The sequence below is a fragment of the Pavona decussata genome, unplaced genomic scaffold (assembly GCF_977016875.1).
Source record: "Pavona decussata unplaced genomic scaffold, jaPavDecu1.1 SCAFFOLD_100, whole genome shotgun sequence".
Lineage (NCBI taxonomy): Eukaryota > Metazoa > Cnidaria > Anthozoa > Scleractinia > Agariciidae > Pavona > Pavona decussata.
Genome location: NW_028145515.1, coordinates 3,975,800 through 3,986,372, shown reverse-complemented (window position 1 = coordinate 3,986,372; position 10,573 = coordinate 3,975,800). Strand labels below are relative to the sequence as shown.

General features: G+C 39.4%; 1 protein-coding gene across 1 annotated transcript; it reads left to right on the top strand.

Moving 5' to 3' along the window:
• Window positions 1-1,705: 1,705 nt before the first annotated feature.
• Window positions 1,706-7,759, top strand: LOC146472432 (lysosomal phospholipase A and acyltransferase-like). The gene is made up of 5 exons (XM_085119855.1): window positions 1,706-1,927; window positions 2,683-2,839; window positions 4,828-5,039; window positions 5,836-6,018; window positions 6,487-7,759. Exons 1-5 carry the CDS (start codon window positions 1,795-1,797, stop codon window positions 7,056-7,058), a joined length of 1,257 nt encoding a protein of 418 aa, XP_084975981.1. The 5' UTR covers window positions 1,706-1,794; the 3' UTR covers window positions 7,059-7,759.
• Window positions 7,760-10,573: the final 2,814 nt, after the last annotated feature.

Here is a 10,573-nt window from a genome sequence, read left to right as displayed (position 1 = left end):
TATTGTTCCCTAGCTGAAGTTTGTTGATTTGAACCACCAGGATGCGATGCCTCTTATACCTTGTCCGTTTACTCTAGCTTGCAGATGTCTTAGGCAAATATCGATTGTCTACTGGACATGTCCAAGACTGTCGACCTGATACCGCCCGAAAAAGCCCCTCTTCCCCCCCCCGGGGGGAAAGGACTCCCATATAAAAGTGACGGGGGTGGTCTTTGTACGTCGCACCTTTTAGGGGTTAAAATTCGCGGTTTGGTACCCCTTAGGGCGCTTAGTGGTACCTTTTAGGGTGAGCCGAAAAATATGAGAGGAAGCAAACGTTGTTCGGATCAGGCCCACAAAACAGAATTCTGATACCTTTTAGGGGTACTTTTGAAAATTTCCGACCATCAACCCCTTCACTTTTATATTGGAGTCCCCCTCTCGGGATCTTCGGACCCGTACAGATCTTACAGATGGACTAATTTTGTCCATTTGAAGTATGGTTATTTCTCAAAGCGTGAGACCACCAAATACAGATCTAAAAACGTGTATTTCGTGTTCTCACGCCGTAAGAACAGCTAAGAATGAGCCAGAGTGGACAAAATTAGTTCGCTGTGCGGGTCGAAAGATGGTTTTTTCGGATCCGATCACGTCGAAACGGGAAGACCCCAAAACGATAATTCGACACGAAGGATTTTAACACACTTGCAAATTCAGTCGCAGGCTTGCGCGACTGATCGTAAACAGAGATCATTTAAAATGATCTTTGTTTACGATGTTCGCGTTTTGGGAGATGTTCGTTTTCGAGTTTTGCAGTCTTCGGTTTTCGGAGTCTTCCATGTAAATCAAACACACTAAAGCTTAACGAAACGACAGGATTGTTGATATATTCAGAACAGGAAGTGTCTAAACTGTTAAGATGAAAGTTCAAGCGTACAATCAAGCGAAATGGTTACAAAAAGACAACTTCCATAAAGAAAGGTGGTACTATTTACAATGACAGACACCTTCAATTGCAACACAAACAGCTCTGCCATGTTAATTTAACCATTTCAGTTCAATTCATCCTTTGTGTCGGAGGTCTGCTTTTTTCCGTTTTTGCCTTCCCTTTTAGTTTTCCACCTTTTCTTATTAGCGCTATCTTTTAGCTTCTTTTCACTTTTTAAATACTTGCATTTTATTGTTACACGCCTTAAATCTGCTGTGACCTTGCTTGCAACTGACATGACTGGATGATCATAGTACGATCGAAACAGGCCTTATTTTAAAATCAAACGTGTTGTCCTTTTTCTATAGATTTCCGAATATCAAAATATCGGCTAGTGCAAATTCAGCAAGAAAGACAGTGGAACATATAATGAAACTGATTACCTAAGAGTGTGATCAGCTGTCGCTAAATTATTTAGCTTTATGTATTATAGTGCGAAATTACAAAGAAACTGAGAAAACAATGAACACAACCAGATGCTAATATTATAATATAAAAATACAATGGATGAACAAAGAAACTGAGAAAACAATGAACACAACCAGATGCTAATATTATAATATAAAAATACAATGGATGAACATGATCGACAGAATCGCTAGAACATAGATTTGTGTCACGTGCACCCAATCATTGACTAGTGCCTTTTCCCTCGCTTCTTCCATAAGCGTAGTGGACTTTGATTAAAAAGTGGTAACCTGATTAACCCGCATTGTTCATAAGGTCACTTTGTGTTTTGTGAAGGAAACTTCTACGTCACAGAAGTATCATTCATTTCAACCGGCATCCGGCTATCGCGAGACGTGACCTCAGCCTTTGCTTTCAAAATGCAGACAAAACATTTTCTTCTGTCGATAGCTGTAGTCTACATCTCCTGTTCCGCTGATGGTTTTCGGTTTTGGCAGAACCCAGCGCAGCGTCCCTCACAAGCAAAAGAAATCAAGACGCCGGTGATAATTGGTAACAGTGAATTTTAATTCTTGTTTTGGTAATAACCTTTGAATTTTCAATAGTGTCAACATTCAAAACCAAGAAAAAAAACATTGAAACTGAGGATTACTTCGCAGACACTACATGTACACGGGGTACAGTTCAATAGCTCTCGTGAGGGATCACATTTTATGATTTTATGGACGGACAGATGAGTGAGAACAAGGACAAAGGGAGGATTTACTACCATATTACATAACACATCACGCAAGATGAGGCGAAGAGCATTTAATGTATCATATTGCACAATTCCGCTCCAAAACAACTACAGCGCCGAAGATATTAAAGACTTTTGAGCAAGTTTAAAATGTTTAAAATTTTAACTGTTCAATTATCTACAAAAACGACACCAAGTAATTATACACACGTTACGTAATAGACCTTTATCACCGGTAATTTGATGTAGGCCAGCGAACTAAAAACCATTGACACTGCTAAAAAGAGAACCTTTAAATTCGTAAAACGGCCAAGTTTCAGAGTCTTGTCTTTTAAAATATACCATTTGATTTTTTATGGGGAATGTTGGGCAAATGTCAAAGCTACAATTTTCCGTAAATCGTTGGCTGAAGAAAAACATCATGCACAGTTAAACGAAGCAAAAACATAGTTTGTAAATGTATATAAAATTTTGTAAAATATATATTGACTATATTCACTAAATTATTTTATAATTGTATTTTGTTTTTTTTATTTATTAAATTGGTCTTTCGTTTTTCTTGTTTTAGTTCCCGGAACAGGAGGTAGCCAACTGCAAGTTAAGCTCAACAAACCCAAAGTTGCACACTGGTATTGTAGCAAGACAACATCGGATTACTACACTTTATGGCTCAAGAAATCCTCGTTGTTACCTTATGCCATTGACTGTTGGGTTGACAACATGAGGTACGCTTAGGCACTGAGGCCCCATTCCCCCTCCCCCCTCCACCCCCACCTCGAGCTCTCCCACTAGGCAGGCATCCAGGGCCCGGTTGTTCGAAAGCCGATTAACGCTAATCGACGATTAAAAGTTAACCGAGTTTTTCATCTGGCTCATTAAAATGTTTTTAAAAGCTAATTAAGGTAACTCAGGGACAAAAATCTTTTTGATGAGTCTTTATTGGTTAGTAATTAAACTCGAATCAAACTCGAATCGGGCTTTGAACAACTGGACCCTGGACGCGAAGGAGAAAAAGGATTCAAGAGCAGGCCTCGATCGTCTCTGTTCCACGCTCGATAATTACGATATTCATGTTTCAATGATGTCAGTTGCTGAACTTTTCGTCCCCCATTTTGACTCTACTTTCAAACCCGTTCAAGTAAATTAAAGATGAGAGAAATCAAGATGATCGAGGGAAGTTTCGATGCCATCGATCGGTTTCTATCGTTTGGTAAACTATTCCCGCAGAGTAATGAGCGACTTATAGCAAAAATGTCGATGTTGCAACTTTTGCGCTAAAGAAATGCGCCGAAAAATGCAAAAAGTTTAGGAACACGAAAAAGGGGGAAAGAGCAAAATGTCCCAAACTGGTAGGGAATCTAGTCACTGGGAATCGCGTAAGCGTATATTTTAGGTTGTTTGTTATAATAATAATAATAATAATAATAATAATAATAATAATAATAATAATAATAATAATAATAATAATGATAATTTTAAAAGGATTTTATTCCTAACCAAAGTAGTACCGCTAAATTAAATGAGCAAGCTTGCATTAGGAATCATACCATAGGTTAATTGGATTTACAGGTGCATAAACACCGTTACCAAACTTAAATAAACTACAACAAATCTCATTAGTGGACCTCGTTTGTTTAATAAAGAAAACAAAACAAAACAAAACAAAAACATACTATAAAATTACTGTATATTATCGCAACAAACATATTCTCTTTGAGGAATTATTAGTACGGGTAAGTTATATAAGTTATCTAATAAGTATACAATTCGGATTAATTTGTTAGCCGATTCCTTCCATTCATTTGTGTTCTTTTGATGGCTCATGATTATTGTAAAAGTGAAGAAGTGAATTCAGCTGCTCTATTTTCTAAATAGACCAAACGATCCGTTTACTTTGAGCCATGACCAAATTACATCTAGGAAGGAAAAGTGACATTTCTAACGGGGTTTCACAATGGTGGTCGTAACAAGAGCTGGTCGCTTACGAGAGTGCGCAAGGAGAGCTTTGACTGTGTCTTAGAGTTTCCAAATTTTGAACAAGTAAATAAAAACCGAACTCGTTTGAGGTTCTTTTGGCCAAGAGGTACCGAACAGCTGAAGTCACCCTCGTTCAGCATAATAATATTGCTTTATCTTCCATTAAACTTATGAAATCTATTTCGGCAATGTGGTAAAATCACTTACTGAAATATCAGGTCTTTTAAACGATTGCTACAACTAGTCCTGGTGTTCGGACTAGTGAGCAAAGAATAAACTACTCTCTAGAACTATAAACTGAGTGAACTCTAAAATCTGTCTTGCAACAGATTCAGTTCCCTTGCCTATATATCTCTTGCCTATACGTAGCGAATGTAATCAGTTACCATGTTTACTATGATGGCAAACTAGAGAATTTATTCTTACTAGGGGTACTTGTAGCTGTAGTTTGATTTTCTCTAAACTAACGTTTATATTTATGTTAATTTTCTCTAACGTAAATACTCTTTATACTGTTCCGTGAACGATAAAACTTACTCAATCGTATCAGGGAGAAAGCGCTTTTAATTATGCCCACGACCGTTCAAGACTTTGTGAAGTCACCTGGCCATTCTGCTGAGAGCTTATAGCCGCCTTTTCAGTTTCTGCCTTGAGTTTCTAAACGTCTCAGCACGCTAACACATAACGTCCGTTCTCTCCAATATTGAACATTTTGTTTTCTTTTAATGAATCGTAGACTTGTGTACGACGCAAATACGAACACAGTGAAGAACGCGCCGGGCGTGGAAACGAGAGTTCCCGGATTTGGCAACACAAATACAATAGAGTACCTGGATACAGACAACCTGATAAAATATTTTGCTCCAATGGTGGATAGCATGGTCTCTTGGGGATACGAACGAGGTGTGACTGTCAGAGCCGCTCCCTATGACTTTAGATACGGACCTGGTAAGCTGCCATTCACGCCTTAATTCCTCTCCCTTTCGCCTACATTTTTTGTCACGTGGGCAGAGAGCATGAGCAGTGCAGGTTTTATAAACAGACACTTTGATAACAACAATCAAAGAGGTCTAACCCCAGAAGACAAAGAAGACTTCTGATGGGAAGCAACCACAACCGGATCTAGCCCGCGAGCAAGCTCTCTTTTAGGTCAGCCGTGAGAGGATTGAGGTGGGGGCAAACCACCTCAAACCTTTCGCGACTCGCTTCGCTCGCCGCTCGCTAAAAGTGAGCCTGCTCGCAGGCTAAACCGGCTCTGATCTGCATTTCTCGTGTAATCATAAACGGCGCAAAAATGCCCTTGTTTATTGGGACGAACCGTCCTTACGAACAATGCTACCAGATACGAGGGTGATTTGCATCGTTCACGGCAATACAAGAGAAAAGCAGATCTTGACAAGGGCTATTGGAATCCGAAAAGAAGATTGAATGTAAACCACATTTTTTGGATATAATAAAGTATCCACGAAAAAAAGTACAGTTATTATTGAATATTTTAAGCTTTCTGGGATTGTTCTTAAATGTCGTTATTTATATCTTTGAATATGCGTGGTTGTTTACCCCCAATTTTCTTTTTGGATTCCAGTAACCCTTCAGTAAGATCTCCTTAAGTTTCTCCGCATAGTCATAAACCTCTCAAAAATACCTTGTTATTATGCGAGGTTTTGCTAGTCACGTATATCTAGTTATATTAAACTGAGGGCACCTAGATTAACTAACCTTCATGTATGTTGTACTCTTGCAGAATCACAATCAGAATATTTCACAATGCTGAAGAATCTGATCGAGGAAACTTATTCAGCGAACGGCAACAAGAAAATCACTTTGATGAGTCACAGCTTAGGATGTCCATATACTCTGGTATTCTTGAACAATCAAACGAAAGACTGGAAGGACAAGTACATTCTGCAATGGATTACCTTATCAGGTCATTGTTGAAACAAGGCATTAATTCGTTACTTCAACACTTATTTTAGAAGAAAGAGATAAGTTCAGATGAAATGAGATGGCTGAAAGGACTGATTAGATAAGAGAGTTTGCCTCTAAAGAAACTGTGTGCTGCGTCGTTGGGGAGTAGAAACGAATGCTTGGTTTTTAATTATCAAAAAAAGTTCGTCTATAGAATTAGGAAGGTTGGAAAAACAGCGAAAAATGAAAAAAGACAAGAAACCTTTAAGCTAATGTAATTAAAGAAAGGTAAGGTTTTTTTATGTCAGGAAGGCAAGGCACGGTTAGGTTAGATTAGGTTACGGTGGGAGAGTTTGGTAGAATTGATAACTTTCTGTTTACTTTAGTAGGTTATTCATCACTCTGCTAGTATTCGTATTTTTAAGTGTTTCGCATATATTGAGGTTCTTTTTAAACTCATTTATTTTTTACCTGTTTTGTATGTTAGGAGTCTGGGGCGGTACAGCACAGCAAGTCTGTCTCTACTCCTCTGGATACACGCTGGGCATTCCACATTTCCTTGTCCACCCGCTAACCATCAGAGGTGAACAGCGCACGGCCACAAGTAACATATTCTTGCTTCCGAGCCGCGAGCTGTGGTCAGCGGATGAAGTTCTTGCCAAAACTCCAGAACGCAGTTACACCGTGAACAACTTTGATACGTTCTTTAAAGATATAGGCTTCCCGCTTGGAATAACACTCCGAAAATTGGTAAATGAGAACCTCACGTATCCACTAACTGCGCATGCGCCGAACGTAACCGTACACTGCTTGTATGGTGGTGGGGTGGATACGGCCGAGAGTTTTACATTTGGTGCTGGCGAGTTCCCGGATACTCAACCCAAAGTGTCTTATGGTGACGGAGATGGCACTGTGAACATACGCAGCCTCCAGGCCTGCAGTAAATGGAACCAGCGGCAGCTCTATCCCGTCACAACAAAGCAGTATCCCTCGGTGGATCACAATGGAGTTCTGAGCAATGAAGAAGTCCAAAATTATGTTAAGACTTTGTTGATTTGAATGCACGCCTTCGCAATACTTGTTGAATCAATTATGATCTTAAAATAGAGTAGTCTGCTTTATCGTAGCGGTCGTAATACTAAAACGATTTAATTACTTCAAATCTGGACAATCTTAACAAAGACGAAAAGAGAATGAGGTTCGAACCAAAGATTAAAGGGAATATGTCAGCTGGGGCACATGCGTAGGAGATTCGGATTGAGACTAATTTGCATACAACTCGTTGCGGGATGTTTGCTTTTCCGCCATTGCAAAAGCTTTGAAAAATATCGCAACAAACAGCTTCTGTAATTACTAAAGAATGTTCCTAAATAAAAAAAAGTCTTCTAACTTTCCGAAGATCACCGCGATTCAAACAGAAGAAACAGCTTTTTTAACTCTCCGACGATATTTAAAAAAGCCGGGCCAACGATTTCAAAGTGCTTCTCATCAACGCGCACATGCGCCAAGTGTGGCATAGTCCCCTTAAACATGTAACCAATGTCCAGACTTCTTACCAATAGAAGATTATCCTATGATATTATGATTGAATAGCCTAGATTATGAGTATACAGAGGAAGAATAAATGTGCATACCATTTGGCAAATTACTAATGTTATGAAAGGGTTCTGTGTATACTTCAAAAAGTGCACATTAGAAGGGATAAATGTGATAAATGAAAGCAAAGATGGAAAAATAAAGGGAAAATGGAAATTAGTCACGCTGAGGCACCAACTCATGTACTCACACTTGATCACGTGACTGATCCAAGGGCCAAGATGGAGAGGAATCTGAGTACGGGATTAACGCACACAATTTCCCACTTTAGGAACTGAGAGTCTATTATGAGTGAGGATTAGGGATCGTTTGGGGGCAGTGGCAGCGGCAGTCTGTTGTCAACGCGGAAACGTTTATTAGATGAAATAGATTTAACAAGAGTTAACGATACTCCGAGAAACAACCGTAATTAACTGAGGGACTGGTTATAAAACTTTGCCATGAAAACAATGGTGCTGCAATTTAATTATGTTGGAAGGGCCGCGACCGTGCAAAATCCTTTGTTTTAATGTTCACACCACAGTTGAATATCTCAACAGGAACATTTCTATTGGTCAGTTGCTCCAACACATTTCAAAATCTATTGTGGTTTGTGAACGGTCAGGACCAAAAATGCTAAGAAAAACATATAACAAAGATGTTTGTCAGGCTTCACTACCATTGCCTTTTATTAACCATGGAAACACCGAAAAATGACATCCATCCGAATGCCTACAAAATGATCTAATGAGGTACAAAGCAAATCGGGTCTCCCGTCTCTTCCCAGTACCACTACGCATACACACTCGCTCCAGACCTTTTGTTTGAACTGACCGCGCGCATTCTGACAGACCAAGGCAAAAATACGACTGTTTTGCAGTCTAGCTTTTATTCAACGGATTCAAAAGTTAGAACCTGCACTTTGTATAGGGTAACAAACAACACTAAATGAAAGCGCTGCTTGACAGTTTTCATCGAATTGTCAACTTTAGCTAGGTTTTTGTCTTCCAGATTCAACGTTAGAACCACCTTGTACAGCGTAATAAACAGTACCACAGGAAAGTACTGCTCAGTAGCTTTCATTTCAATGGTCACACTTTAGGATTTTATGCACCGGATCCAACGTTAAAACCACCTTGTACAGCATAATAAACAGCACTGCAGGAACGTCAGTACTACTTAGCAACTTCCATGTAAATGGAAGGATTACATCCGCAGACTCAAAAGTTAGACCCACCTCGTACAGCATAATAAACAGCACCACAGGAAAGTACTGCTCAGTAGCTTTCATTTCAATGGTCACACTTTCAGATTACATCCGCAGACTCAAAAAGTTAGACCCACCTCGTGCAGCATAATAAACAGCACCACAGGAAAGTACTGCTCAGTAGCTTTCATTTCAATGGTCACACTTTCAGATTACGTCCGCAGACTCAAAAAGTTAGAACCACCTCGTGCAGCATAATAAACAGCACCACAGGAAAGTACTGCTCAGTAGCTTTCATTTCAATGGTCACACTTTCAGATTACATCCGCAGACTCAAAAAGTTAGAACCACCTCGTGCAGCATAATAAACAGCACCACAGGAAAGTACTGCTCAGTAGCCTTCATTTAAATGGTCACACTTTTGGATTTTAACCACAGTCCCAAAAGTTAGAACCGCCTTGTTCAGCATAACAAATAGCATCAATTTGAATGGTCACATTTTAGGATTTTATCCACCGGATTCAATGTTAAAACCATCTTGTGGCTGATTGAATAATGAACAGCACCACGTGAAAGAATTGCTAAGTAGCTTTCATTTGAATGCATGCATGGTCTTTTTTATCCAGCGGATATAATACGTATTGCAAACAACTGTGTAGCATATAGAGAGGTTTTCAATTGAGCTTCGTAAAACCAGAACCAAGGTAATTACTCTGACCAATCACATCAGACACAAACAACGCAGTGAACCAATCAGAATTCAAAGCAAATACGTGTAACCGGCGCTAAGCGCGGGAAAACGCGTGCGTGCAAGTCACGATTGGCTTTGGCTTTGTTTCTCATTGGTTAACAAAGTGGCGCGAGTTTAGTTTACCAATCACAGAACGTAGTAAAGCAAAACCATAGCGAACGCACAATTACTTTCGACCGTCAACTGAAAATCGCTTTATAGCTAACAGCACTACGGGCTTCGCTTTATCCAGTTATTCTCTATGATTCCAGTTTCCACACTGGAATTAACAGACCGTCAAAATATATGTTTCATATATTTATATTTATTTATTCATCCTTCACGAGTATTATACAAACTCACAACATGACCAGCTCCTAATCGGCTTGATAACTCAGTTGGTAGAGCACTGCACCGGCATCGTAGAGGGCATGGGTTCGAATCCCGTTCAAACCTGACTTTTTCTTCAGGTTTTCTTTTCGCGACTGCTTAAGTTGCGTAGTAACTGCTGGAATCTTTCATCCGCAGTTCAAAATGTGTTTCATATATTTACATTTATTTAGACTCAAAAGTGGCTGGGAGGTATTGTACATCATGAGCAGAGTGACACACGGAGTGGACGCAATAAAGAACAGTCAAAATTTACCGACCTTGTTTACAAAGAGGACAATTTTTTGGTTTGAATAGCTATGATTTGACTCACTTTAGCACTTGTAATAGTTATTCAGCTGATAGACATTTGTATTATACTGTTTCTGCAAAAGAAAGCCACGATGTCATGGACAAAGGCTACAAAACAAAGTTTTATTAGCTGCTATGTTGCTAAAGTTGAAAACAATACTTTTTATTGTAAATATTTCGCCCATGTGAGAATTAAGTGCGAAGGCCTTCATAGAAGCAAATCACATGACAGCAATACTTGGTGCGTAGGACTTGGCCTAGCTTGTGATAGGCCAAGAATATTTGCTATCCTTCAATAGAAGGAAAGAAAGGAGGGCATCGCTTTTTAAGTTGCACAATTTAATTAGCGCGAAAGCGAAACTGAAAGGAGGATTTCACAAA

Coding starts and splice junctions, on each gene's coding strand:
- LOC146472432 (XM_085119855.1), top strand. CDS start 1,795: ATGCAGACAAAACATTTTCTTCTGTCGATAGCTGTAGTCTACATCTCC. Junction 1,928..2,682: donor CAAGACGCCGGTGATAATTG/GTAACAGTGAAT, acceptor TTCTTGTTTTAG/TTCCCGGAACAGGAGGTAGC. Junction 2,840..4,827: donor TGTTGGGTTGACAACATGAG/GTACGCTTAGGC, acceptor AATGAATCGTAG/ACTTGTGTACGACGCAAATA.